At 41.5% G+C, this 23,954-nt stretch overlaps 1 protein-coding gene and 1 non-coding gene across 25 annotated transcripts in view; one reads left to right on the top strand and one right to left on the bottom strand.

Annotated features, from left to right (window-relative positions):
• MYOCD (myocardin) overlaps positions 1 to 23,954 on the bottom strand; it is a 510,995-nt gene that overhangs the window by 100,569 nt on the left and 386,472 nt on the right. For 2 of the 24 annotated variants that reach the window (XM_077166022.1, XM_077166043.1), the window contains exon 1: positions 17,049 to 17,442. The exons of 20 other annotated variants lie outside the window; for them this stretch is intronic. In XM_077166022.1, coding sequence (XP_077022137.1) covers positions 17,049 to 17,103 — 55 coding nt within the window. In that variant the 5' untranslated portion in view covers positions 17,104 to 17,442. Of the gene's footprint in view, positions 1 to 17,048; positions 17,443 to 23,954 lie in introns of those variants that run through there. 2 more of the 24 variants (XM_077166021.1, XM_077166044.1) reach the window with 2 other exon arrangements.
• On the top strand, positions 9,261 to 9,331 carry TRNAG-GCC (transfer RNA glycine (anticodon GCC)). Its single transcript has one exon. It is a non-coding gene; the product is annotated as a tRNA-Gly (tRNA).

Genomic DNA, 23,954 nt, shown 5'->3' with positions numbered 1-23,954 from the left:
GTGGCATTAATTGCATTCGCAATGCTGTGCTACCATCACCACATCCATTCTAAAACTTTTCCATCCCCCTAAACAGAAACCCTGGCCCTACCCCCATCCCCTGGTAAACTCTGATCTACTTTCTGTCTCTGTGAATTTGCTTGTTCTAGATGTTTCATATAGATGCAATCTTACAATATTTGTCCTTTTGTCGGACTCTGCTTCCTTTCAGGCAATCAAGAGACATTAATTCAGGCTAGCTTCCAGGATTGGACATTTGGAAAATAAATAAAGAGGAGATTATTCAGGGCCAAAGAGCAAAAACTCAGAATTGTCATGCGGTTATTTCAACGACCAAGCCTCATGCTTGGGTTAAAGTCGTTTCAGAGAGATGTCTATTCACACAAACGCCGGGAAGCCATTCTTTCCCCAAGCACCACACTCTCCGTTTGTCAAACATTTGAAGAAGACTAATTCATGCCTCAAAAGGAATTCTCTCTCACACATGAAGCTTCCAGGTTTGGGAGCTTCAGGCTCGAATGTTAAAAAATCTCACAGATTCCAGAGACGCCAGAACATGAAATTCAAGTGGAAACGCCTTGGGGCTTATAATGTCACCAAGGGGAGTAGAATTCACAACACTGGACCGTTCTGGGAGAACTGGAGAAGACAGTCAGGGCTTAAACCAGCTCTGACCAGGTTAAGGGTGCCTGAGGGCAGTGGTGGTTAAAAACCACTCAGGGGACCAGGGTTACAGGAGGCTAAATCCCAACTCTTCATTCTCTACTTGTGGGATCTTGCGAAAGTTTCTTAACCGTTGGTGCTCCAGTTCCCTCAGTGAATTGGGTTAATAACAGTACCACACTTACAGGATTGCTGGAACATTAAATTAGCATGTGTTATGAGCTGAAATCAGTGCCCAGAAAATAGTTAGAACCAGACAGTTCTTGGGGTACTTGACTGCGGCTGTAATGAACCTCACTGTCACAAGTTGAATCGTAGCCCCCAAAAGATTTGCTCAAGTGCCAGTCCCAGGTCGGGAGAATAGGACCTCTACTGGAAATGGGGTCTTTGAAGACTGATCAGTTAAGATGAGGACAGACTGGATTTAGGATGAGCCCTGATCCAATATGACTGGTGTCTTCATAAGAAGGGGAAAATTTGGACTGAAATAGAAAAAGACACCGAGGAGAAGTCCACGTGAAGATGCAAGAAGAAGAGTGATGCAGCTGCAAAGTCAAGGAATGCCAAGGATTGCTGGAAAGTTCCAGAAACTAAGGCCAGGAAGGATTCTTCCGGGAGGCGTCAGCTAGTACGTGGCCCTACCAAAACCTCGATTTTGAACTTCCAGCTTCCAGAGCTGTGGGGCGCTAAGTTTCCGTTGGTTTAAGCCACCCGGCTTGCAGCACTGGGTTACGGCAGCCCCAGGAAGGGAAGGTTCTCGCTCACCCTCCTCCCGGGTGCGGGGTGGCAGAGAGGCGGGCAGCAGGCCACACGTTCCCTGTCACCAGAACCGCCCCACCACGAGAGCTGCGCAGCTACAGGGAACTTTTCCTTCCATCAGAAACAGGTCCCCGAAGTACAGAACAGAAACTCAGCAACTGACATAAACAATTTCAAACAATAATTTCAGAAGACAAATGGCTCCATTTGGGCATCAAGATTCCTCTCACAAGCTTTCCTCACTTGTTTATATATTTCATGGCTCAGAGCCACGAGTGAATTAGGCTGACGGCGTGCGCACGCCTGGAGAGGCAGGACGGGCCCGTGTGGAAAGAACCTGCCTTTGACCTTCTTTCCTTGAAAGCTGCTGCTGGGGAGGTCCTGGGGAAAAGGGACTCTGACTTAAGGATCCTTGTGTCCATTCACTCATCGGGAGGCCACAAGTTCTGGGGCGAGAAGATGTGGATTCAAGTCTGGCTCTGCCATTTTCTGTGAGTGCGTGAATTTGGGCAAGTCATTAACTCTCTCCAAACTTTGGTTTCCCATTTCTACAAGAAAAGCATTACACCCACCTTATAGGGTAACTAACTAGCAAATAGAATCCTTTCTCAGGGATAAAATATGATCCAAATCTTAATGAGATTAACGTTGACACCCCACCAATAACTGAAGGAGAGTTGTAATAGAGGGGAATTAAAGTTTGGAACAAAGGACTGTGTTTTTTGAGGGCAAGGGAAAACTAATTCTTCATTCTTCTGGCTGTGGTCCTTGAATATAGATTGAAGTTCTTTTCAGATCCTAAATTAAGCTGCTGGTTTGCTCCACAAGCATTTATAATACTCGTGGCTTTTTCTGATTATAAAACAAATGCATTTTGACCTTAGGAAGTTTGGAAAATATGTAAAAGTTTCAAGATGGAAAATGAAATGAATAGTAATCCAAGCCTGTAGGTATAACCAATACCTGTGTCCAATTCACATATTAAAAATGATACCTACTTGTATAATTTCTCAAGAATTAGGGTTGGGTTATGAACACAATTTTGAACCCTCCTTCTTGCACAATAAGCATCTTTCCATTTCATTAAATATTCTTTGAAAGCACCATATTTAAGATCCATATTATATCCCATTACTAATGTACTGAAATATTCTTTTGTTGGACATTTCAAGTTTTCCCCTTAATTTTTCCGCAGTGTAACTAACAGTGCAAAGAACATCCTTAAACATAAATTTTTTTTATTGCCCCCATACTATCTACACAGAGAGGGAGAGAGAGACAGTGGTATTTTTACTTCTTTATCCGAAATGCTTACACTCTTTCCTTAAATGTTTGGAGAAACTGTAAATGTAAGTATATTAAAAACAATTTTATATGTTAGAAAATAATCTTATCCCTGCTATTATGAGACATAGGGTTTTGAAAGAAACCAAACCTAACACTTATGAACATTTTCTGTTTCTGGAACATTCCATGGCATCAAGTTTTCATCTACGTGGTAAGCATATAGGCTGGCATGTCTACTAAACCAGATTCTTAAGCTGTCTCCATGTCTCACCTCGTTCTGTTCTCCTCTCCCAGGCAAAACTGAGCCAGACTTGTTGAGTTCTCCCTACTCCTCATAAACTAGTTCTTCCAATCTTGAAGCCAGTGGAGGTGGCTCCTATGTGAGAAGACAGCTTTAAGCAGCAGGGCCATTTTGATTAAAGCTGCTGGCTTCTACACAGTCTGTGTTGTCCTAGGGCTGCATATTTCCAAAGGGGAAGTTGGGGGGGGAATTGGCCCTGTGGATACAAACGTGAGAGTTCCCCTGTGGATTCCATTACTGAATTTACTGGTTGGCTTTCGGCAAACTTCTTAAAGTCTCTGGACCTCAGTCCCTTCTTCCATCCTGCCAGCCTTGCAATCTCACGGAGTTGGCATGAAAATTAAAATATAATAACTGATGCGATTTGGGGAGGGAGAGGGAAGGGAAGTTTATGTACCAGAGAAATACATGATTTTACAATTTAGCAGCCCTCTGTTCCCTCGAGAGAGAGCTTTCCTCCTGGGTTTTATTTTTAGGTAAAATGATATTTCAATCATAAGAGCCGAGGGTTTGGCGTTTGAAAATCGGCGGTGAGCCTTTGCGAATGTCCTCTTTGCCAGTGGCGGTTGCTTTGCTGGGTCCCACGCAAGGACTAAAGCTCTTGACAAAAACAGAGAGAATAAAAACGATAACCATGGACTCTTTCCAAAGGTTTCTGAAGGGGAGAGAATAAGTGAGAGTATGCACATAAAGCACTTTATAGATAACAATTTAAATTCTATAATGATGATAATCATCTTTCTCACTCTTCAATGAAACGCGTACACCCTTGCCTTTAAAGTTTGGGAAAATTGTGAATATACGATTTACAACTTGGGGTGAAGACGTATAATAACAACTGGGGGTTGTAAATCTTAAAAGCTAATCATGAGAGGCCGATCATTGTTAACTTAGAAAAAATATGATATTTTATAATAACATTTAGAATCTTTATCAAATATTGCAAATTAAAATAATAATACAAGCAGTAATATGATAATTAATATATAATGAATATTTATCTGTGAATAAAATAGCTGCCATTCATTAAGTACTAAACACACTCCTGTATTGTGTAAGCACGTTTTACATGCATTTCCACTAAAGCCTCCATGCTGGAAGGATTTTTGTTCCCACGTTTACAAATGGAGAAGTGGAGGCTCTAGAGTTTATAGGATGTGCTCCACCTTCACCCAGATTCCAGACTGTCCACCAGAATATACATATTCAAATTTTCCAACATAAATTAATATTAGGGGATTCCGGGTTGTCATTTCCTTAGCTGAGGAACACATTGTCTCTGTTGTAATTCGAGTGTGAACATGCTTCAGGATTGATGGGAATTTAAGAACAATTTAAACCTCCCACACATCCCCATCTCCTGTTTCAGTTGCTCCTCAGATAAGGTATTTTTAACTCCCCCTATCATTCCATGACTTAAAAATAAGCAAATAACACTCCCTGCCAACTGACATTACCAAGCTCTTTATTATTCAGCAGGAAAAAAAAAAAAAAAGAATTACTCAATCTCAACACCCTGAATTTATGACATTGGAAATAGATCTGTCCAAACATTTTTTTTTTTAAACAGTTTTTGGTATGTTTGTGGTGTTTGATAATCAAGGGATTGAATTTTAAATATTTCAACTTTTAAAAGTATTTTCTATTTTTACTGCCTTATGGTCAGGAAATGAGCCTGACTTCTATAATTTGTTGAGATGTCTGCATGCACGTGTTGAGGGGCAGTAAATTAAAAATTGTCCCCTAATATTTTGTGTTAGGCAGATTTACACTATATAATCTACCGAGTTAATTTAATATGTTATAGTATTCATGTCCTATAGTTCCTTGTTTGAGTTTGCCTGCTCAGTTAAAGACTTACAATTGTGGTTTACTGTTATGATTAAGATGCTGTCAATTTTTCCTTATACTTTAAACATTTAAAAAAATTGCCTAGATAAGATATCAATACATTCTTATCTAAAAAGATTCAAATGATACAGAAGAAATAAGATCTTTCTCTATTCCCATCACTGGAATATCATTTAACAGTTTGACACACAGCCTTCAAAATTTTTCTGTGCATTTATATACACATAATTTTTATATATAAATGAAAACATAATTGATGTTTCACTGTTTCATAATCTGCTTTTACAAAAATAAATCGTATGTCTTAAAGATCTTTCCATGTCAGTGCATATTGCAGTTTTATCACTTATCTTTTGCTCTGCATCTCTTTTTATTGTATTTATGCAATATTTAAATTTAATTATATCATAATTTAATCTTCTATGGCCTTACTGATGGATGTTTATGTTGCTTCCAACTCTTTTTGCCATTATAAACTATGATACCATAAAGATCTTTATGTATACAAGTACTTTTTTAGATAACTGGAAGTATCTCGGCAGCTGGTGAAGTTCATTTAAAATACAATAGATCTGAAAAAATAAATACAATAGATCTGGGATCTATCCTGTAACCACTTTGTGAAGAGCACTTTGAAAAGTATTGCTTTTTTATTTCTTTGCTTTGTATATATGTTATACTATAAAATAAAAAATGTTTAAAAACAAATAAACAGGGAACTCTAACAATAGTTAAAAATGTTTGCTGTCATTAAAAAAAAAATACAATAGAGACTTTCAAATCATGTCTTCTAGGACTTGGCATATTTTAAGACAGGGTAAACTTGCTCACCAACCAGATAAATGTGCCTATTTCTCCATACTTATTCTAATACTTGATATTATCAATATTTTAAAGTTTTGCTAATCTGATGTTTAAAAGAATGATCTTTCAAACTGCATTTCCTTAAATTCTAGTGAGTTGAGTATTTCGTATGTTTATTGACCATTTTACTCCCTTGTAATTGCCTGATTTTATCCTTTGCCATCTTTCTCTTGGGTTGTTTGCTTTTTTCCTTATTGTTTATAGAAGCCCTTTTAATAATTTTATCTGGCATACATATTTTAAGTAATTTCTTTCCATCTATTTTTGACTTTTAAATGTGTTTTGGTGTTTTTTTTTTTTCATAGAGCATTTTAAACTTTTTAAGTTGTCCAATATGTCAATCTTTACTTCTACTCTGACCTTGGTATTATGCCTGGGAAAGCTTGTTCCATCCAAGATCATAAATTATTACCATCTATTTTCCTCTAACATCTTATAGATTTTCTGAGCTCTTTAATCCATCTGGAAATTATTTTTATGTATAGCTGAGTTCATTGATTTCCAAATGGATAGCCAGTTTTCCAACAACTTTCATTACATATCTTACTGCTAATTTGAAAAGCTACCATTAACAGAGATTAAATTCATGTATGCGCATGTATGTGTATATAATGTGTACATAACACACACATACACACAGTTCTGATACACTGATAAGTGTTTGACTCCAATATGAATTATTAGCTATTTCTTTCATGGCTATGTTTACGACAAGCCTTCTTCTCTTTTATGCTGTCAGTTTTTAACAATTCCTTGAACTCTCTTTAAAATAAATTTAAGTTTTATTTACAAAGTCATGCTACATTAAAAATTATGTTTTGTTGGGAGGGTGGCATGCATAATGTAGAGACTAATTAGTAATAGACACCAGTGGCATGATAAATCAGTATTTAGGAAATGGACAGTAATGCGTAGAGTATATATGCGTGAGTTATAGTCCAGAAAGAGGTCTCTTGGAGCCACTGGGTGTGTATGGGGAGCTTTAGGTTGTAATAGAGACTGTTGGCATGGTACAGTGGGTTCTGATCTGGTCTCCACCATTTAGTGGCTTCCCCTGGTATAAAGTAGAGATAATCACACTTATCTCTTAGCATTTTGATAAGGATTAAATAAGATGCTGAAAGTAAAGTACCCACAGATCTTTAAGGAGCCATCAATCATGTTTGGTAACAGGAGGTGCCTGGGCAGGGGGCTCCAGTTTCATACTCTAATAAACGCATGCTCTTAATCTTAATCCCTGCCCCTGTGGGTTGAACCTGTTATGAATGGGACCTTTTGAGGATGTTATTTTGAGTTAAGAGATGGTGAACTGAAGCCAGATAGGCCTGAATCAGGATTGCTGGAGTTCTTATAAAGAGAAACTGGAAGTCACAGCAGCTGGAAAGGAGAGGGCATCGCCATGTGATGGGAGGCAGAGATACAAGCTAAGGAACCCCAAGGATTACAACATGCCTGGACTACAACTCTAGGTATATATCCAATCACCATTATTGCCCATTTCCTAAATAGTGATTTATCATGCCACTGGTGTCTATTACTAATTAGTCTCTACATTATGCATGCCACCCTCCCAATAAAACATAATTTTTAATGTAACACGACTTTGTAAATAAATCTCAAATTCATTTTAAAGAGAGTTCAAGAAATTGTTAAAAACTGACAGCATAAAAGAGAAGAAGGCTTGTCGTAAACATAGCCATGAAAGATATAGCTAATAATTCATATTGGCAGTCAAACAAACACTTATCAGTGTATCAGAACTATGTGTGTGTCTGTGTGTGTGTGTGTGTGTGTGAGTGTGTACACATATACTCTACACACATACACGCCTGCACCCAAATATCACCAATTTCCAGGGGGAAAGCCAGCCTTGCTGATAACTTGAGTTTGGACTCCTGCTAGCTTCAGAACCATGACTCAACAAATTCCTGTTGTTTAGGCCAGCCCATTGCACGGTATTTGTCATGGCAGCTCTGGCAAACTAAGACAGCTCCCCAAACAGTGGACCACATGGAACTTGCCAAAGTTATCAGGTAGCTAATTAGGATTCCTTTCCCTTTTCCTTTTCTACTGAAAAGGTACAAGAGGCTCACTAAGCAACATCCACCATCGGATAAGGGCCCAGTGTGACTCTGAGTTAGTTGTTCTACAGGAACATGGTTTGGCACTTGTCTTTTTAAATGGTCAAGGAAGAGGATATGGAAATAGTTCTAGGGCTATGCTCAGTGACTTTTAAGTGCTCCAGAAAAACTAGCTACAACAGTGGATTATACAGATTCAGATCCATAATTCCCACATTTTTGTATACACCCAAAACAATGAATATACTATAAAAAAAAAGAAAAGGAAGAAAAAGACTATGTGAATGAAGATTTTCATAATAGTGTTATTTACAGTATTAAAAATGCTAAGGGCTTAATTTTCCAAAACAAGGGGAAAGGCTTACTATTAAAGCCTTTTTAATTACTATACTCTGACTGTTGCATATGATATAATCTATAAAACAAGTCATGCTGCTATATAGCAGCTTGGAAAAATACCTATGCTATTATGATCACTGAAAAAAAAAACTAAATATAAACAAGTTTGTAATATCTTTATGCATCTGGACAAAGACAGGAAAGAAACACAAATAATTAAGACATTTAAAGGATTAAGGAAATTATCGTTGAATTAACATTTTCTGGATTTCCCCTTTCTTGGAGATATGTTGCCTTATCTGAAGACTGAAAATCAAGAAGTTCCATGTGGAAATTTACCTCAGACAGAAAAACCAGCTCAACCATTCTTGAGGAGATTGAGGTTAAGAGGTTTCCTACGGATGAGTAAACGAACTAAGGACAATAAATAAATAGGGGTGGGGTGAAGGGTAAAAAAATAATTGGGTAGATTGCAATATGAGTGGTCAATGAGAGGAAAGAGTAAGGGGTGTGGGATGTATGAATTTTTCTTTTACTTTCTTTTTCTGGTGTGATGCAAATGTTCTAATAATAGTCATGATGATGAATACACAAGTATGTGATGAAGAAAATGATAATGGGGATATATGCACAACTATGGATGATACCATGAGCCAGCGATTGTACACTTTGGATGGTTTGTGTGGCGTGTGAATACACTACAATAAAATTGAAAGGGGGAAAAAAAAAGGAACAGGCTTACTAAAGGGAGGGTGTTTACAGAAACAGAAAAGGTAGAACAACTTATGCGGTATTTTCCAGTCACTTTACCTCATTTGTGGAATGGGGATATTCCCTGGGGCTGCTTGACTATTTATGTACACTTATAAATTACATATAATATACTTATATGTCAATATATTCAACAAATATTTTAAAATAAATTAAAATTAAATAATAAAAACATTTTACAAATAAAAATCAAATATGTGTATGTTTTATGGGGAACGACTGATGACTTTGTACCACTTAAGAGGTCAAGGGATCTAGGATGATGGGTGGGAAACTTAAAATGTAGTTCAACTTGGGATGTTTGGTTAGACATACTAAGTATTTAAAAGGTTGTGTGGTGGGGTGCATGGGTAGTTCAGTGGTAGAATTCTCGCCTGCCATGCGGGAGACCTGGGTTCAATTCCCAGTCCATGTACTTACCCCCTAAAATAAACAAAAACCAACCAAACAAAAATTCAACAAATGGTGCTGCAATAACAGGATACTCACATGGAAAAATAATGAAGTGTGACTCTGAAAAAAAAAAAAAAAGACTATGCATTCATTCATCCTTGCTATAAGAACCAGCTTATAGCCAAGTTCCTGTATCTGAGGGAACCTAATAAATACATGTGAAAATATTACAGTAGTTTAATTCACTTTAAGTTCTATTGCTTCTCTAGTGATCTAAGGTGTTCAAATAGAGCAAACATCAACGGGAGCAATTGTGCAACTTGAATGGACAACGGTTTCAGTACTCTACAGGAAAATGAGAGAATTAGGGGCAAAGAAGGAAATTATTCTTGCTTTGACAGCTCTACAGGGCATTTTCTGTAAAAATGAAAGCCAGGAATCAGGCTTATTTACTCTAAATTTCTTGGAATAAACAGTACATTTCATTTTAACAAAACCTGGAGTCCTTCGTGTTTTTCTCTAAGAATAATGATCCAAATCTGATTAAGTAAAACTTGACTTACTAGCTGTTCTAGGTGATATCAGAACAGAAGTTAATGCAAATTATTTGACTTTAAAAAATAAAAGAAAACCACTCTCTCCTTAGTAAAGTTGAAAATCATAATGCTGCAAAAATGTTACTTGGCTGTTGGTTATCTTTTTTTTAAATCCTATTTATGTCCATCGAAGCCCTTTAATTACTCCATGCTTTTCCCTTTTGCAATTCACATACCATCAAGTCAAGTAATCTCTTCCCATATGGGGAATAAGAATTTCTTTCTTATTACCAAAAAAAAAAAAAAAAAAAAAAAAAAATTCGATAATGCTAGGAAGGTCTTTCCTTCATAGAGTCCCATTGCCACAAAGGGTGTGGATAATTTTACCAACATGGAAATGGAGGTGCAGTGAGTGGGGTTGGTTTTCCTAAGGTCATGAGCAAAGAATCAGGGTGCTAAGCTCTCACCATGCTCTTCCTGTGGGGGTGGCAATGAGATGGGAGAGCAGGTGCCTGTGAAACACACTTGCTGACCTCTCCTTCCTAATCTGGAAAGAGATACATGTCAGCTGGTCACCAATCTCTAGGTGGCCAGTGAGGTCTTGATACCAGATGGAAATAAAGGAGATGAAAGGCCATTTACCCTCTATTCAGGAGCTCCTGGTCAGACTTTACGTTTCACTTGCTACATCTCTTATTCAGGTTTTTTTTTTTTCTTTTGAGGCATGCGATATTCTAATGTGGAGTTGAGCGCTTCTGCCATTCTCCAATTTAATCCAATGTAATTAGAATCCATTCAATTGGATTCCATCCAGTTTGGCATAAACTCATTGACCATGTCTAATGTATACATGGCAGATAAAAGTGGAGTGCTACTTCTTCTGGTCTTGAAGAATTTACACTTCTTTCATAAATGCCTTGAGGTATCCAGCATTGGATTGGTTATAATCCTTCAAAATGTCACATGGTCATACAGTCATTATTGACTCATAAATGACCCTCATTTAATTAATTAGCTTACTAATAAGTGCATTGTCCAAACGCCACCAATAACCTGCTTGCTTTCATCTCTCCCACTTCAGAGATAACTACTGTTCTGAATTTTGTATTCATATATTTACTCACACCCTTTTCTTTCTAATTTTAATTCAACACCCACAGGCATGCTTAAAAATCCAGATGAAATCTACATTGTTAGTTTTTTGGTTTTCAGTAGTCTTCAGGGACAAATACAATGCATCTTTTCAACACATAATTAATGGGTATCTTTTCTATGCCAAGCAATGGTCTAAGTGCTTTGGAATAAAGCTATTAAAAGCAAACAAAAATCCTGACCTTCATGGAGTCTATACTCAAGCGTGGCACGACAATAATAAATAAGCAAGTGAAACAAAGTATGGCAGACAGGGATAAGAGCAATAGGAAAAAATAAGGTAAGGAAGGTAACGGGTCGGGACTCTCGTAATATAATTAAGGTGGTGAGAGAAGGTCATGTTGTACATGAGAACATCAAACAGAGTCGAGGATTAAAGAGAGAGAGCAACCATCTCGAGCAGATGACCTGAGCCAGGCCCTGGATCTTCCTTTGGTTTTTTAAAAGAGTGTAATTCCTTTAGGGATTATAATGCACCCACCTTTTAAGGTGCAGCTAATTGCATTCTCAAGTGGGGCACCCAAGTGGGGCACACTTCCAAAGGCACAGTTCGCTGGAAGATTGTCCAGGGCTTGCTAATAGAAAGTAAGTTCAGTGAGGATAAGGTTTGTGCATATTCTTTCACCAGCTGTCTTCCCAGGTCCTAGAATTTGATTGCCCATTACAAGGGAAACACTGAAGAATTATTTGGTGAGTGAATGAATGAATGAATCAATACACAACTCCCATGCAGGATGTTTTGGGTTGCATGGTGATCATTGACTTACCAGCCATGAAGATGCACTGATGTACTGCCCCATGCATGGGGTGTTAGTGACACAAAGTAAATAACAGAGATATGGTCATCTCTGGTAAGCCAGCAGGTAAGCAGAGAAAGGAAAACATCAGAGATCTAACTGATGGGTAGGTTGGGTGGGCTGGCCAGTAACCTAGATATACAGACTAATACCATTAAATAAATCACTGCCAGAAGCTGTGAGATTCTTTGTTCAGAGCAGAATTTCCCACTATGCGTTTTTTTTGTTTTGTTTGCTTGCTTTTAGCTAAATCCGTCCTATGAGATACTTTGTGAATAAAGTTGAAACACCATTAGGAATCACTGATCTTTTTTAGAGGTTCATAATGTATATTAGAAATCTTAAGGTCTTCAAGAAATGCTGCAGTTAAAAAAAAAAAAAAGAAGTATACTATGTGGGAGACCCGGGCGCAACTCCCTGACCATGCACCAAAAAACAAACAAACAAAAAAACAACTTAAGGGCGGGCCGCGGTGGCTCAGCGGGCAAGAGTGCTTGCCTGCCGTGCCGTAGGACCCCGGTTCGATTCCCGGCCCCAGCCCATGTAAAAAACAAACAAACAAACAAAATATAATAAAACAAGAAAATGTTTAAAAATGTTTCCCTTTCTTCCTCCCTTCCTTCCTTCTCTGTCTTTCCTTCCCTTCCTCCCTTTCTCTTTAAAAAAAAAAAAAAAAAAAAAAAAACAACTTAAGTTTAATTATCTAATGTATCCCACCCCCACCTTTTTATAGCCCACTTAAAAAATGTTAGCACCCAGTAAAGCGAACCTTCTGCTGGGAAAACCTAAAGAAAACACTGAGATTGTGACTAGGTAATCCCTATTATGAGAAAACTCCTGCACCATGGGGGCAGCAGAAAGCAAATCTGTAAGACAGAGGTAAAGGTTGAAGGTGTGAAGGTTGGGAGTGCCATGTCTCAGATCACTGTGGAAGGCAGAATAATTTCCCTCCAAAGACATCTATGGGCTCACCCTCTTTAATTTAGCCTTATTCTCACTACAGCTAGTAGACATTCCCAACAGATTTTGATGGAACAAGATTATCCTATTTAAAAACTATCCTATTGGTCATCTCAAACGCAAGTTGGAAGTAGGGAATACTTAAGATTTTTGTGCTCAAGTAGGCTTCTCACCAAATTAATTAAATTATCACAATAAACAGAAATGAAGTTCCTATAAAACAAAGTTTATGGTAACATCTTGGGAACCACCGCCCTCGTGCAACCTTTTCTTTTAGAGGAAGAGAAAATTCAGCCCCAGAAATGTGCCTTGCTTAAAGTAGGAAATAGTGGTCTTTTTAGATCACCTGAAGGATGGAGAAAAGAGAGAGGACACAAAGGATGGTTTTCAGGCTCCATGGTTTCTCTAGAAGGACGAACAGCCAGTTGCACAAAAATAAAACCACTGCGGGTTAGAAAAAAATGGTGTTGCTGGGTTCCAGTGGCCCCACCTCAATTTAGCTATTGCTGCTTCCGCAATGCCATCCTTCCCCAGTGGTTTCTTTCCACTGCACCCCAAGATCTGAAGCCCTCGGTGCCTGAGCACCAGCCTGGCTGCTGAATTTTTCTCCTTCTTTGCCAGAAAGCCAGAAGTGAAGCTCTGCCTCAACCCACATCCTGGCTCTACTCCAGGGCATTCAGAATTCATCCTCCTGGTACCCTCTCTCCATTCTGAGTTTCCTGTTTTTATCCCTAAAATGCAGCTTTTGAGGTTTTTTCTTTCTTTCTTTTGTTTTTTTTTGGCGTCTTTGGACACCAGGAACTCCCTAAATCTTCATGGGATATGGGACAGGGACAGCAAAGAACATGGACCAAAGACCCCACAGATGGAGATGGGGTTGCCAGATGAAATACAGGACGCCCAGGTATATATACATTTCAGATAAACAAATAACTCTTTTTAGTATAAGTATATCCCAAATGCAACATGCATTTTTACCTGCTAAATCTGAACGTAAAGGGGATGGGGCTGAGGCCATAGCAGTTACTGGAGTCAGCATTGTTGGGACTATTTGGGATGGGGAAGAGAGGAACAAGAGAAGGAGGCAAAGGAAACACAACAGTTGTTCAGTAGCAAAATCCTTCAATAGATCCTCTCTCTGCGCTTGTGTAAATTGTCTGTGCTTGTGTGCACACACACAGGTGCCCTCGTGTTTCATGTGACTTACTCATGATATTAAGACACGTTGTGGACATGGATATTGATTACAGATCCTGAGAAAACAGCAGTGAGAAGATCAAAACTGTAAAATAACGGTCAATTTAAAAATAGCATTAGCTATCGCATTTATATAAACTGCCTCCCGCTTATGTGCAACTGTCACACCATCCAACCACAATTCTGCTTGTTACTAGTAAATATTTGTTTTCCGAGCACCACGAAATGTTAGCAAAGGGGCTTGAGGAATCTTCTAGTCTGTCCTCCACATTTACAGAGTAACCAAGGTCTAGGCCAACTCAGGCCCCCCATGGTCTGTTAAGATAAGTAATAGAGCAGTATTTGTTGAGCCCTTACCAGGCATAGTGGCAAGGGCTCCATTTGTATTATCACATTGAAGCTTCCCAACAACCCCATCCTTCCTTTTATTCTGATGAGGCAAAGGGAGGCAGGTGACCTAATTTATCCAGGCTTCAGTGTTACACTGCTAATAAGTGGAGGAGCTTGCTAAAGACCCAGCTTGTCAAGCTTTAGACCAACTCACTCAACCATGACATACTGCAACTTCTCAAACAAGGTTAGTTTACGTCGCCAAGCACATTCAGACACATACGTCTGCCGTTAATTGCACACGTGGCATGAATTTGTACCTAATAACAAGGTCATTCAAATACAGCTGATAGAGATTCGGTGAGAAGCTATTGCTAATCATATCAATTTCAGAGTTAAAACAGTCAACTGTTTGCTTTAATAATAAGTCCTATATCAGGGAATAAGTAGCAAAGTTTATTAAAAGAAATTTATCAGGGTAGGCCACGGTGGCTCAGTGGCAGAGTTCTCACCTGCCATGCCGGAGACCCGGGCTTGTTTCCCGGTGCCTGCCCATGCAAAAAAAAAAAAAAGAAAAGAAGTTTATCAAAAAGAGAAAGTACCTGTTAGAGAGGTTGATGCAGATATGCCCAAGGGAAGGACACATCTGTGGAATCTTTTTAATGAAATAACGAACACTGGAATTTACTATCAAAGCAAACATCATCAGCAAGATAGAAACAGTTTTATGAGTTTACATTTTGAATCGCTGATGAAAGAAAAAAAGAAAACAGAGTGAGTGGTTGGGCCAGTGAGAAAGAAATTGAAACAGAATAGGCACTCCTTGCCCATTGTCAGCCACAAAATACCAAAACAAACAAACAAAAAACCCAAAACAGAGTTCTATTAGGGAGAGGCCACAATTATATCCAACAAGAACAATCACCGCACTCAACATTACATTTTCTCAGTTTTATACTTGTTTTTTTTTTTTTTTTTTTAATTTTTCTCTACCTTTCAGGAGATTATCGATCCTTTGCATTTCAGATGCCTAAACCAATGTCAATTTCCACTCTCCAGTTTCCCTGTTTATCAGAGGTGGAGGATTAAGGATGACTGCTTTTTGCTTCCATATGTTTTCCCCATTTCCCTGTGACACAAATTGCTGCCCAAGTTTCAAAAAGATAAAGCAAGGCTAGAATTCTAAGGAGCTTCTGGGTCAGGATTTGCAGCGTCTGAGACATCAGGACTGAGACAGGAATTGGGACCGCTGCAAAAAATTATGTCTTCCCTCTCTACTGCACTTTACCCAAAGGAAAGATTCATTTGATAAGCCTGTTTTACAAGCCTTCTTTCAAGTATGTCACAAAATCCTTTGACTGAGACAAACCAGCCCCTTCTCCCCCCTCCCCAAATTAACAGTCTGACAAAGGGTACATGTGAAACTGTAGATTCACGCAAAACAAAGCTACATCCTCTCTACTTCAGAAAGGGGGCAGTGTTGCCTTGCAGTTTTGACCAAAATCACAAACCAGCAGTGCTGTTGTGAATGCACAGGCCAGTGGCCTCAACCTCACCAAGGAAAGGACCCTCTTATTTTCCTGCCTAACCGAGTGATTGACAGGCTCCTGGAGCTTCAGGGCCTCTTTAGGCTTGCACCCACATAAGCTTTTGAGTTTTCATCTCCCTCCAACAGTGCACATCCTTAAAAAAGCAAAAATCCAAAAACTCCAGTTGACGCCACAGACACCTGAAACCACAAGCAAGTGAGACTCAGGTGAACTTTCCTTCCCAGGATCCACTTTTCCATTCCTTGAGCATCATCCCGAGTGAAACATCGAGTGGCACCATTTAGAGGGACAAAGGGTTAGAGTTTAGAAAACCAACAGCATCCTTCTAACACCTGCTATGCTGAACGCTCATATCAAGTCTTTTTAAAAGCCACCCATCTTCAAGGGGGAGCGCTACCATTATCGTATGGTTTGTTACCATTTTCATAAATCTAAATCATCCACAGAGCTGCTGAGAAAGGACCTAAGAAGGCAAGTGTCTCCCTATCTAATGTAAGTGTCCAACCCGCGCACTTATGCCCTGCAGGCACGTGCCTACTCCGTGAGGGATGGCTCGAGTGCCGGTCTGTCCCCTCCACTCACCTTCACTTGGGCATCCTTGGAGAAGTTTCTCTACACGCCACTGACACAGAAATTTGGGGGAGAATTCTCCATTTATAAATATCAGATGGTTTGGGAAAAAAATATTTGTGGCACTGGGCTTTTTGTTGTTGTTGTTTCTACAGTGATGTCATTTTAAATACTTGGTGTGCTCCAAATTTGCTATTTTTACTTCCCCCAAGTGACTTTTTTTGGGAAATACATTTGTTTGGATTAGCTACATTTTAAATGACCTCTGTACCTAATACACAGCATCAAGTTCATCTCAGCCATTATAACTGATATTAAACCGCCCCCAAACTTGAAATTCCTTATTTGTTCGCATTCAGAGTTGTTCTTTTGGGTATACCCCTCCAAAATTTCTGTTTAGTGGAAAGAGAGGTGGGGTGGGGGTGGGGGAGATGAATTGACCTTTTCAAAAACAAAACCACACTCAGCAACTCAAAGCATGTAAATGAAAGGCATTAAAGACCCCCAAATTAAATAAAGTGTGTTTTAGAGGCACAAAGATGAGTGAGCCGCCGCCGGCTTTGAAACATTTATTGGAAAGCCGTCTAGAGTGGAGAAGGGCAGCAGAGAAAAGTTGAAGAAGGAATGCTTAAATGTCTCAGCCCTACCTGATCTGAACTTGCTCCTAATCAGCAAAGAATGCTCAGACCCCAGAAGTGTCATGTTGATTCTCAGCAAGCCGCTGGTCCCAGTGCCAGGCGCCCCCTGATTTCCACCAGGAACAGGCTTCCAGGAGCCCGGCTGGCCGCAGCTAACAAGCCAGAACGCATCCAACTCTCCGAGCGCTCCCCTCGGTAGGGCAGTGGCAGCCAGGGACAGAGACCAGGGTCCCGAGAAAACTGGCGGCTTCCCCCTCGCCGAGCTAGTTAACTCTTAGCCGGCAGGTAGGACCCTCCTCCTCCTCCGAGGCTGGCCACGGGCAGCGGCATCCCAGGCGTTCTTGGCTGATGTCATCGGCTGCCAGCGATTGCGGAGTATCACCGCCACGCCTTTATGAAGGTCCCAAGTTTGCTATCTGATACTCTTTACTACTGACAGGAGCTCAGCCAATCAGAAGCGGCGAGCGTGGATGGGGGGCCTTGGAGCAGGCAGAGCGGGATCGAGACCCGGGTCTTAACTCTTTGCAGCGGGCTGGGCAGACCCGGAGGCGCAGAGGGCGGGAGACAGGGAACCCCGGCCGGAATTGCGATGAGTGGGCAGAGTTAAGGAGCTAGGATGCTTGTTGCATCAACAAACGGCTGCAAAACCACTCAGGCTTTCACGCGGTGTGCGGGGCCGGGGGTGGTGGAACCCGGGCTGAGGATTTATTTGTGCGCTCAACCGGGGCTTTCCTAACAGGGGGTTCTGCCTGGGAGGAGGGACGCGGCAGGAGTCTCTTAAGAGTCTGCTCTGAAGGCTGACCCGGGGCCCTCAGGGTGGAAAGGACTTGAGAGCCTGCCGGGCGCTTTTACGCACGGCAGTTTGGAGATAAGCGGGACCACTTGAAAAGAAACAGAGCTTCCACCGACCGAGTCCTCGTGTTCGCTCTCCGTTGGAGAGGGCCAATACCTGGGCAAAGGCGATTGCATATCTAGCAGCTCCAGTATTAGACTGGGATACCCGTCCACGGAGGAAATAAAAAGGCTTTCATTTTTTTCAGGGGTATTATTATTATTAACATTGGAAACTCTTGTGTCTGGAGATCTGACCAGGACACAGTGCTCTCCTGCGGAGAAGATCCAAGCGTTGAAAGCCCAGTGGGCTTTTAACTACGGGCTTTTAAAGGTGGGAGGGTCTCTGGAGCAGAAGGGATGTTAGAGCTGAGATGTGGGCGGGGGGGGGGGGGGGGGGGGGGGGGAGAGGCGGTGTTGGGCTCGGCTAGGAGGTGCTCAAAAGGTTTCCTAGCGATTTTTCTTAGGGGAAATCCATTCCCCAGCCCTCATGGAGTGGCATGTGCAGAAAGGGCAAGCTGCAGTGCTCTCCAGAATAGTAGGAGGGGGAGCCAGAGAGAAAATAAAAAAACAAACTACCACATATGTGATGGTGGGGTTAATTAATTTGCATCCCAGGTGCTGTTCATTACTAACAATCCTGTTTATTTCTCAGGAAGCCTCTGAACCTTTAAAAGACAAGCCATTAGCTCCTGGGAACAGCCTGACTCTGGGCCTCTACCCTCATTCAGCTGTTGAAAGCACGTTAGAATTGTCTGCCCTCAGATCACTCCTTGGATCTCACTGGGGAATTTGCATAAATGAGGTCTTTGGGGTAGACAGGTTTGGTGGGCAGTCTACTTCCTGATGTGTCACAGGGGAAACAGAAGTCACCCGCTCATGTTTCTCTTGGACATAGTGGTCCTGTCTGGGGAGACCTCTTTGCAAGCTGGTTAGGTGTGTCTGATAATCTTCAGAGATAAGCTAAGAATCTCACCCAGAGTGTATTCCTATCCCATTACTACTGCATCCAATTGCCACAAACTTTAGTGGCTTAAAGCAGTGCACATTTATTATCTTACCGTTCTGGAGGTCAGAAGTGTGACAAGGGCCCCACCTTGAGCTGAAATTGAGGTGTCTGCAAGGTTGTATTTCTTCTGGGGGAGAATCTGTTTCCTTGCCCTTTGTGGCTTCTAGAGGCTGCTCACATTCCTTGGATCTCGTCCCACTTTCCCCACCTTCAAATCCCGCAAGAGCGGGTCCAGTTCTTATCACATCACATTCCTCAAACCACCCCTTCTGCCTCCTGCTTCCACTTTTAAGGGCTCTTGTGATTACATCAGGCCCACCTGGTCATTGGGGCGCTCTCCCAACCTTACAGTTAGCTGATTAGCTACCATAATTTCAGCTGCAAAGTTAAATCCCCTTTGACAGGGAATGCAACATTTTCACTGATTCCTGAGATTGGGATATGAATATGGGGTGCGGGTGGGGGGTGTTAGTATGCCTATCGCACATTGACCTGAATTTCTATCCTGCATCTCACACTCCAGTCTCTTGGTCTTCCATGAAAAAGGATATAATGGGGGGTAAGTTTGAGAACAGGGATGCACGGGTGCCTGGGAGGTCTCCAGTAAGTTCTGAGCTGTGTGTGGCAGGGAGGTGTTCTGGGGAGAAGGGATTGGTGGGCTAAAGAAGATTTCTAAATTATCTGAGTAGAGAAAACCGTTCTGAGCAACATTAATAAATAAAGTTTTTTTAAAAAAGGCAAACAGAGGGCTTTGGGGCTGAGAAGAGATACATGGCAACTTGGCTGGGAATTATTTTTTTCAGTGAAGGTTGTGAAAACAGCTGAAGTCAGCATAGAAAGTAAGGGTCTGCATGACCTAGATGAGTTGGACGGGAATAAGTTGTTTTCCCTCCCAGGCCTGGGAGAGAAGGAAAGAGAGGAGAGGAGCCTGGTTTCTTGTTTTGCATAAGTTTGGGCAATGTCTGTAACCCGAGCGCCCCTCAATTTTCCCATCAGAGCATGGAGCTGCTGATCTGCACCCTGGGATTTGTACCCCCGATGGCTTGGAAGATCTGTGGATATAAATATGCTCCTATAGAAGCTCAGCTGTTTCCCTCTCTATGCAAGCATTTTTCTGTGAACGAGTCTTCTGAAGGAATTTGGAGAGGATGTTCCCGTGGGGGACAGATCTCCCAAGCCACTCTGCTTTGGCAGCAGCAGTCCAGAGCACAAGGCACGCCACCAGCTCTGCCCCAAAATTTGACCATCTTGGCAAGACTCCTCTGACGCTTGCTATCCCGTGACCTTCACTCCCAAGCCTGCAGTGAGCCCGTGATGCAATGGAGAGAAGAGGTGCTTGCCTCCTGCATCTGGACGGTCTGCATTTGAATCTAAGATAGTCCTGGGACTTAGATGGAAACTTCAAAGACCTCTGAAGCCCTCAGCATCTTCATCTGTAAAACGGACTCAGAAATGTTGACTTCTCAGAATATTTGAGAAGTTTAAATGATATTGTATATGTCGAGTGCCCAACACAATTCCTCCTGGCATAGCTAGGTCCCTGTCTTCAAACTAACTTGTCCCACACCTCTCCACAGCCCGAAACAATCCTGTAGGCTTCCCCTTTATTTTGGCTTTTCTTTACTTTGACATCTGTTGCCTATGGGTGCATAACAAGATACCGTGTATTTAGTGGCTTAAACCTCACATGCATTTTTTATCTCTCAGTTTCCATGGGTCAGGGGTCTGGGTATGTCTTAGCTGGGTCTTCTGCTTGGGATCGTGCAGGTCACATCAGGTGTGGGCAGGCCTGCAGTCTCATCTGAGGCTCGGCTTCCTTTCTTCAATCTCATGTGGTTCTTGGCAGAACTCATTTCCTTGCAGAACTTGTCGTGACTTGCTTCTTCAAGGCCAGCAGGAGAATTTCTCTCTCTTTTCAATGATTCACCTGATGAAGTCAGGCCCCCCCCCAAGGAAAATCTCCTTTTTAATAAACTCAAAATCAGACTGATTAGGGACCTTAATTATATCTTCAAAATCCCTTGGCCTTTGCCATCACGAACCACTGGAGGGCCATCCCTGACCTTCACAAGGGGAGGGGCTTATCCAAGCCCATAACTCAAGGGTGTTATTGTAGAAGGAGGGATTGTGTCTGTAGATGTGAGTCCAAGGCACAACTAGAGGTAGTCAGCTTGAATTCTAGCCCCTTATGAACTAACTTTCCCGGGGATGGTGTGAGATCAGCTGCTGGATCACTAGCGGGGTGTGGGGTGGTGAGCAGAGGGACAGCTCACCTTGGATGGACACAGGACCTCAGTTCCCCCTGATGAGGGGTCTACTCTTAGCACAGTTCCCTTGCTCCACCCAAGGCCTCACTGTCTTCTTGTCTTTATGCCTGTTCCTGGGATCACTTCTTGTCTCTTTTCTCTTTTTTTTTTTTTTTTTTTGCATGTCTGATGAGTGAATTCATTTGTTGAAAATGCATTTAGGGATCTGCACAAGTCACTTTGGCAAGGACCCCAGTAGGCATACAGTACAGAGGCAGGTTTGCAAACTCAAATGGTTCTAGTGGGCTAGAGACCAGAGAGAATGCAGAGAGGGAAGGGAGTTGTCCATGGCAAATGGGACAGCCCATGCCTTGTTCAAAGGGGGAAGCCACCACTACCTCTGGTTGACAGCCACCACATGCAAGGGAGCAGAGACCCTTGTTGCCACAACTTCGGATTGTTCAAAGAAACTGGAAATCCAGTTGGTAGTATTAAACATATTGGCTTTTAAATGTGAACAACCATCAGTAATAAAATATTAAAAAGTGTTTTTAAACAAGGTATGAATTAACCAGGGGCAGATTCAGTTGTGAGACTTGAACCGTAAACAGTTTGGGGACCCTTTAAGACACTGGATGCACAATCACAAAGATGATGTTAAGGGTAGGAGAAACAATTTACTTAGAAGGAGAAATGCAACCTTGCAACTGCCTGGAGCATGGAAGATCCAGCTCCTTTTTCCTTAGCTTGTTCAGTCAGTTGACCAGCCATGGTAATGCAGACATGTGCCCAGATTGCATCCCAGCTTCCCCCTTGCCCACTGAATTCTCTACAACTTCCAGCGACTCCCAGCACACCCACAAGACCTGTGTGAGTGGGGGATTGGGAAACTTCAGCTTCATTAGCCTCACAGTAAAGCCACCTCTGAGACCAGCCCCTTGCGGTCTGATAAAAAACTCAACTTTGAGCTGAGTGAGACTCCTAGGGCGCCAGTTTATGACTTCACTATGAAATCCAGGCTCTGCTCGCCAAGAGGTTCTAATCTAGATTTTGGTTGGGAAGATGAAATATGGACCACAAAGTTAATGACCGATTTAAGGAGTGCAGCCTCAACCTAACAATTTGTTTAAATTCTAGAAATATTTATTAAGCGCATACTGTGTTCTTGTCCTGTAGGGGATAGAAAAATAAAACAGAGATGATCCTCCACCTCTAGAGGCTAGTAATATTGTGGCAGGGGGCGTCCACAAAATCCCAAACAAACCAGAAACCCCGTGTCATGATTACACTAGTAATGTCATAAAATCTCAGATGGAACACATGTAAGCCACACTATTAATATACCCTTCTTTCTTTCATGAAAGTGAATATAAAAGGACTTTTCCCTAATTTAAACAAAGCCTTAAAGTTAAACAAATGTAAAGAAAGTAGGTTCAGCAGAAAATATCTATGCCAGCACCTTTTTCTCCTGTCTACCAGTAATGTGTCTCCCTGTCTCTTTGCATTTCTCCACCGTACTCCTGCCAAAGAGACCTAATTGTTCAGAATTAAAGCCATTTGGTTGAGCCACATTTACTGGAGGGGCAGGGTCACCATGTTAAAATGTCATGCATAGATATGTTGCCTCCTCTTTGGCTTTCCCTGTCCTTGTATAGTGCTATAGTACTTTGAGAACGTGGAAAGAAGCCTAAGGCAGGAGCAAAGAATGGTGATTCTGAGTGAGCCAGTTCTTATCCTTGCCTTTAGGTTACAGGAAATAGAGGTATTGCTTAACCCTGGTTGTGTCTGGTTTAAGCAGTGATAGAGTCCCTGGGGTCCAGCATAGTTTCTGAGAGAACAGACTGTCACACAGCTGGGCCTGACTTGCCTTAGAGAACACAGAAGGAGGGCCCGTGTCTTGCCCAGTACTGGACTCATAGTTGCCATTCAGCATTGGATATGGTGTGATTTGCATGGTGCACGCTCTTCAACTCCACTTGGTTTTTCCGTACTTTGAGGTCACCAGCACGACTAATGTTCTCCTGGTTGTTATGTCCAGTAGATACGTCTAGGTCTTTGTCTCTCTAGACCCTCTTGAGCATTGCGTATTGTCAATCCTTTCCTTCCTTGCGAAACTCTTTGCAAATATGTACGTCTGTCTGAGATTTTTTACATGCCCTCTAGAGCCATATGCTCAAATGGATTTACCTCTGCTCAAATTTACCCAAAACTCTACAAAAGTAACCGGTACAAAACCTAACTTAGAACTTCCTCTCACCTAGGTTCCCGACAAAACGACTCCAATTCCTGCACACCTCATTGAATGAATAGGGAAACAGCCACTGAGTTTCTGGCTCCAGAGATGGCTCCAAATCCACATCTCTGCATTATCTCCATCATCAATTTGTTACTGTACATATTCATTTTCCTCTAAACACCTCTTGGATCTACCCCTTTCTCTTTTTCCCTAATGCCACTTCCTTAATTTAACCCTCATTATTTTTTTTCCTGGTTTATTACAAGTGTCTCTTAAGGGGCCTCCCTTTGCCCAGCTTCTCCCCCCACCAACTCATCTTCCATATTCTCATCAAAATAACATTTCTGAATCATAAGCCTGATCACTTTGTTTCCTACTTAAATCCTTCTTTGGCTCCCTAGTGCCAAAGGAGAATGCCTGTGTCCTAAGTATGGCATACAAAGTCCCCTGTGATTTGGCCTCTTTCAACTTCTACTTTATCTCCTGCCTTGTCTTCCTACCTCCTTCTTTGCAATCTAGCAAACAAAATAGTCTCAAAAACACGGCAGGCCTTTTCTAATTTTTATTTCCCTGGGATGTTTCTTTTGCCCGGA

Source organism: Tamandua tetradactyla, chromosome 6, assembly GCF_023851605.1.
Source record: "Tamandua tetradactyla isolate mTamTet1 chromosome 6, mTamTet1.pri, whole genome shotgun sequence".
In the NCBI taxonomy this organism is placed as follows: domain Eukaryota; kingdom Metazoa; phylum Chordata; class Mammalia; order Pilosa; family Myrmecophagidae; genus Tamandua; species Tamandua tetradactyla.
Note: the sequence above shows the minus strand (reverse complement) of the source record. Positions and strands in the feature narration are given on the sequence as shown.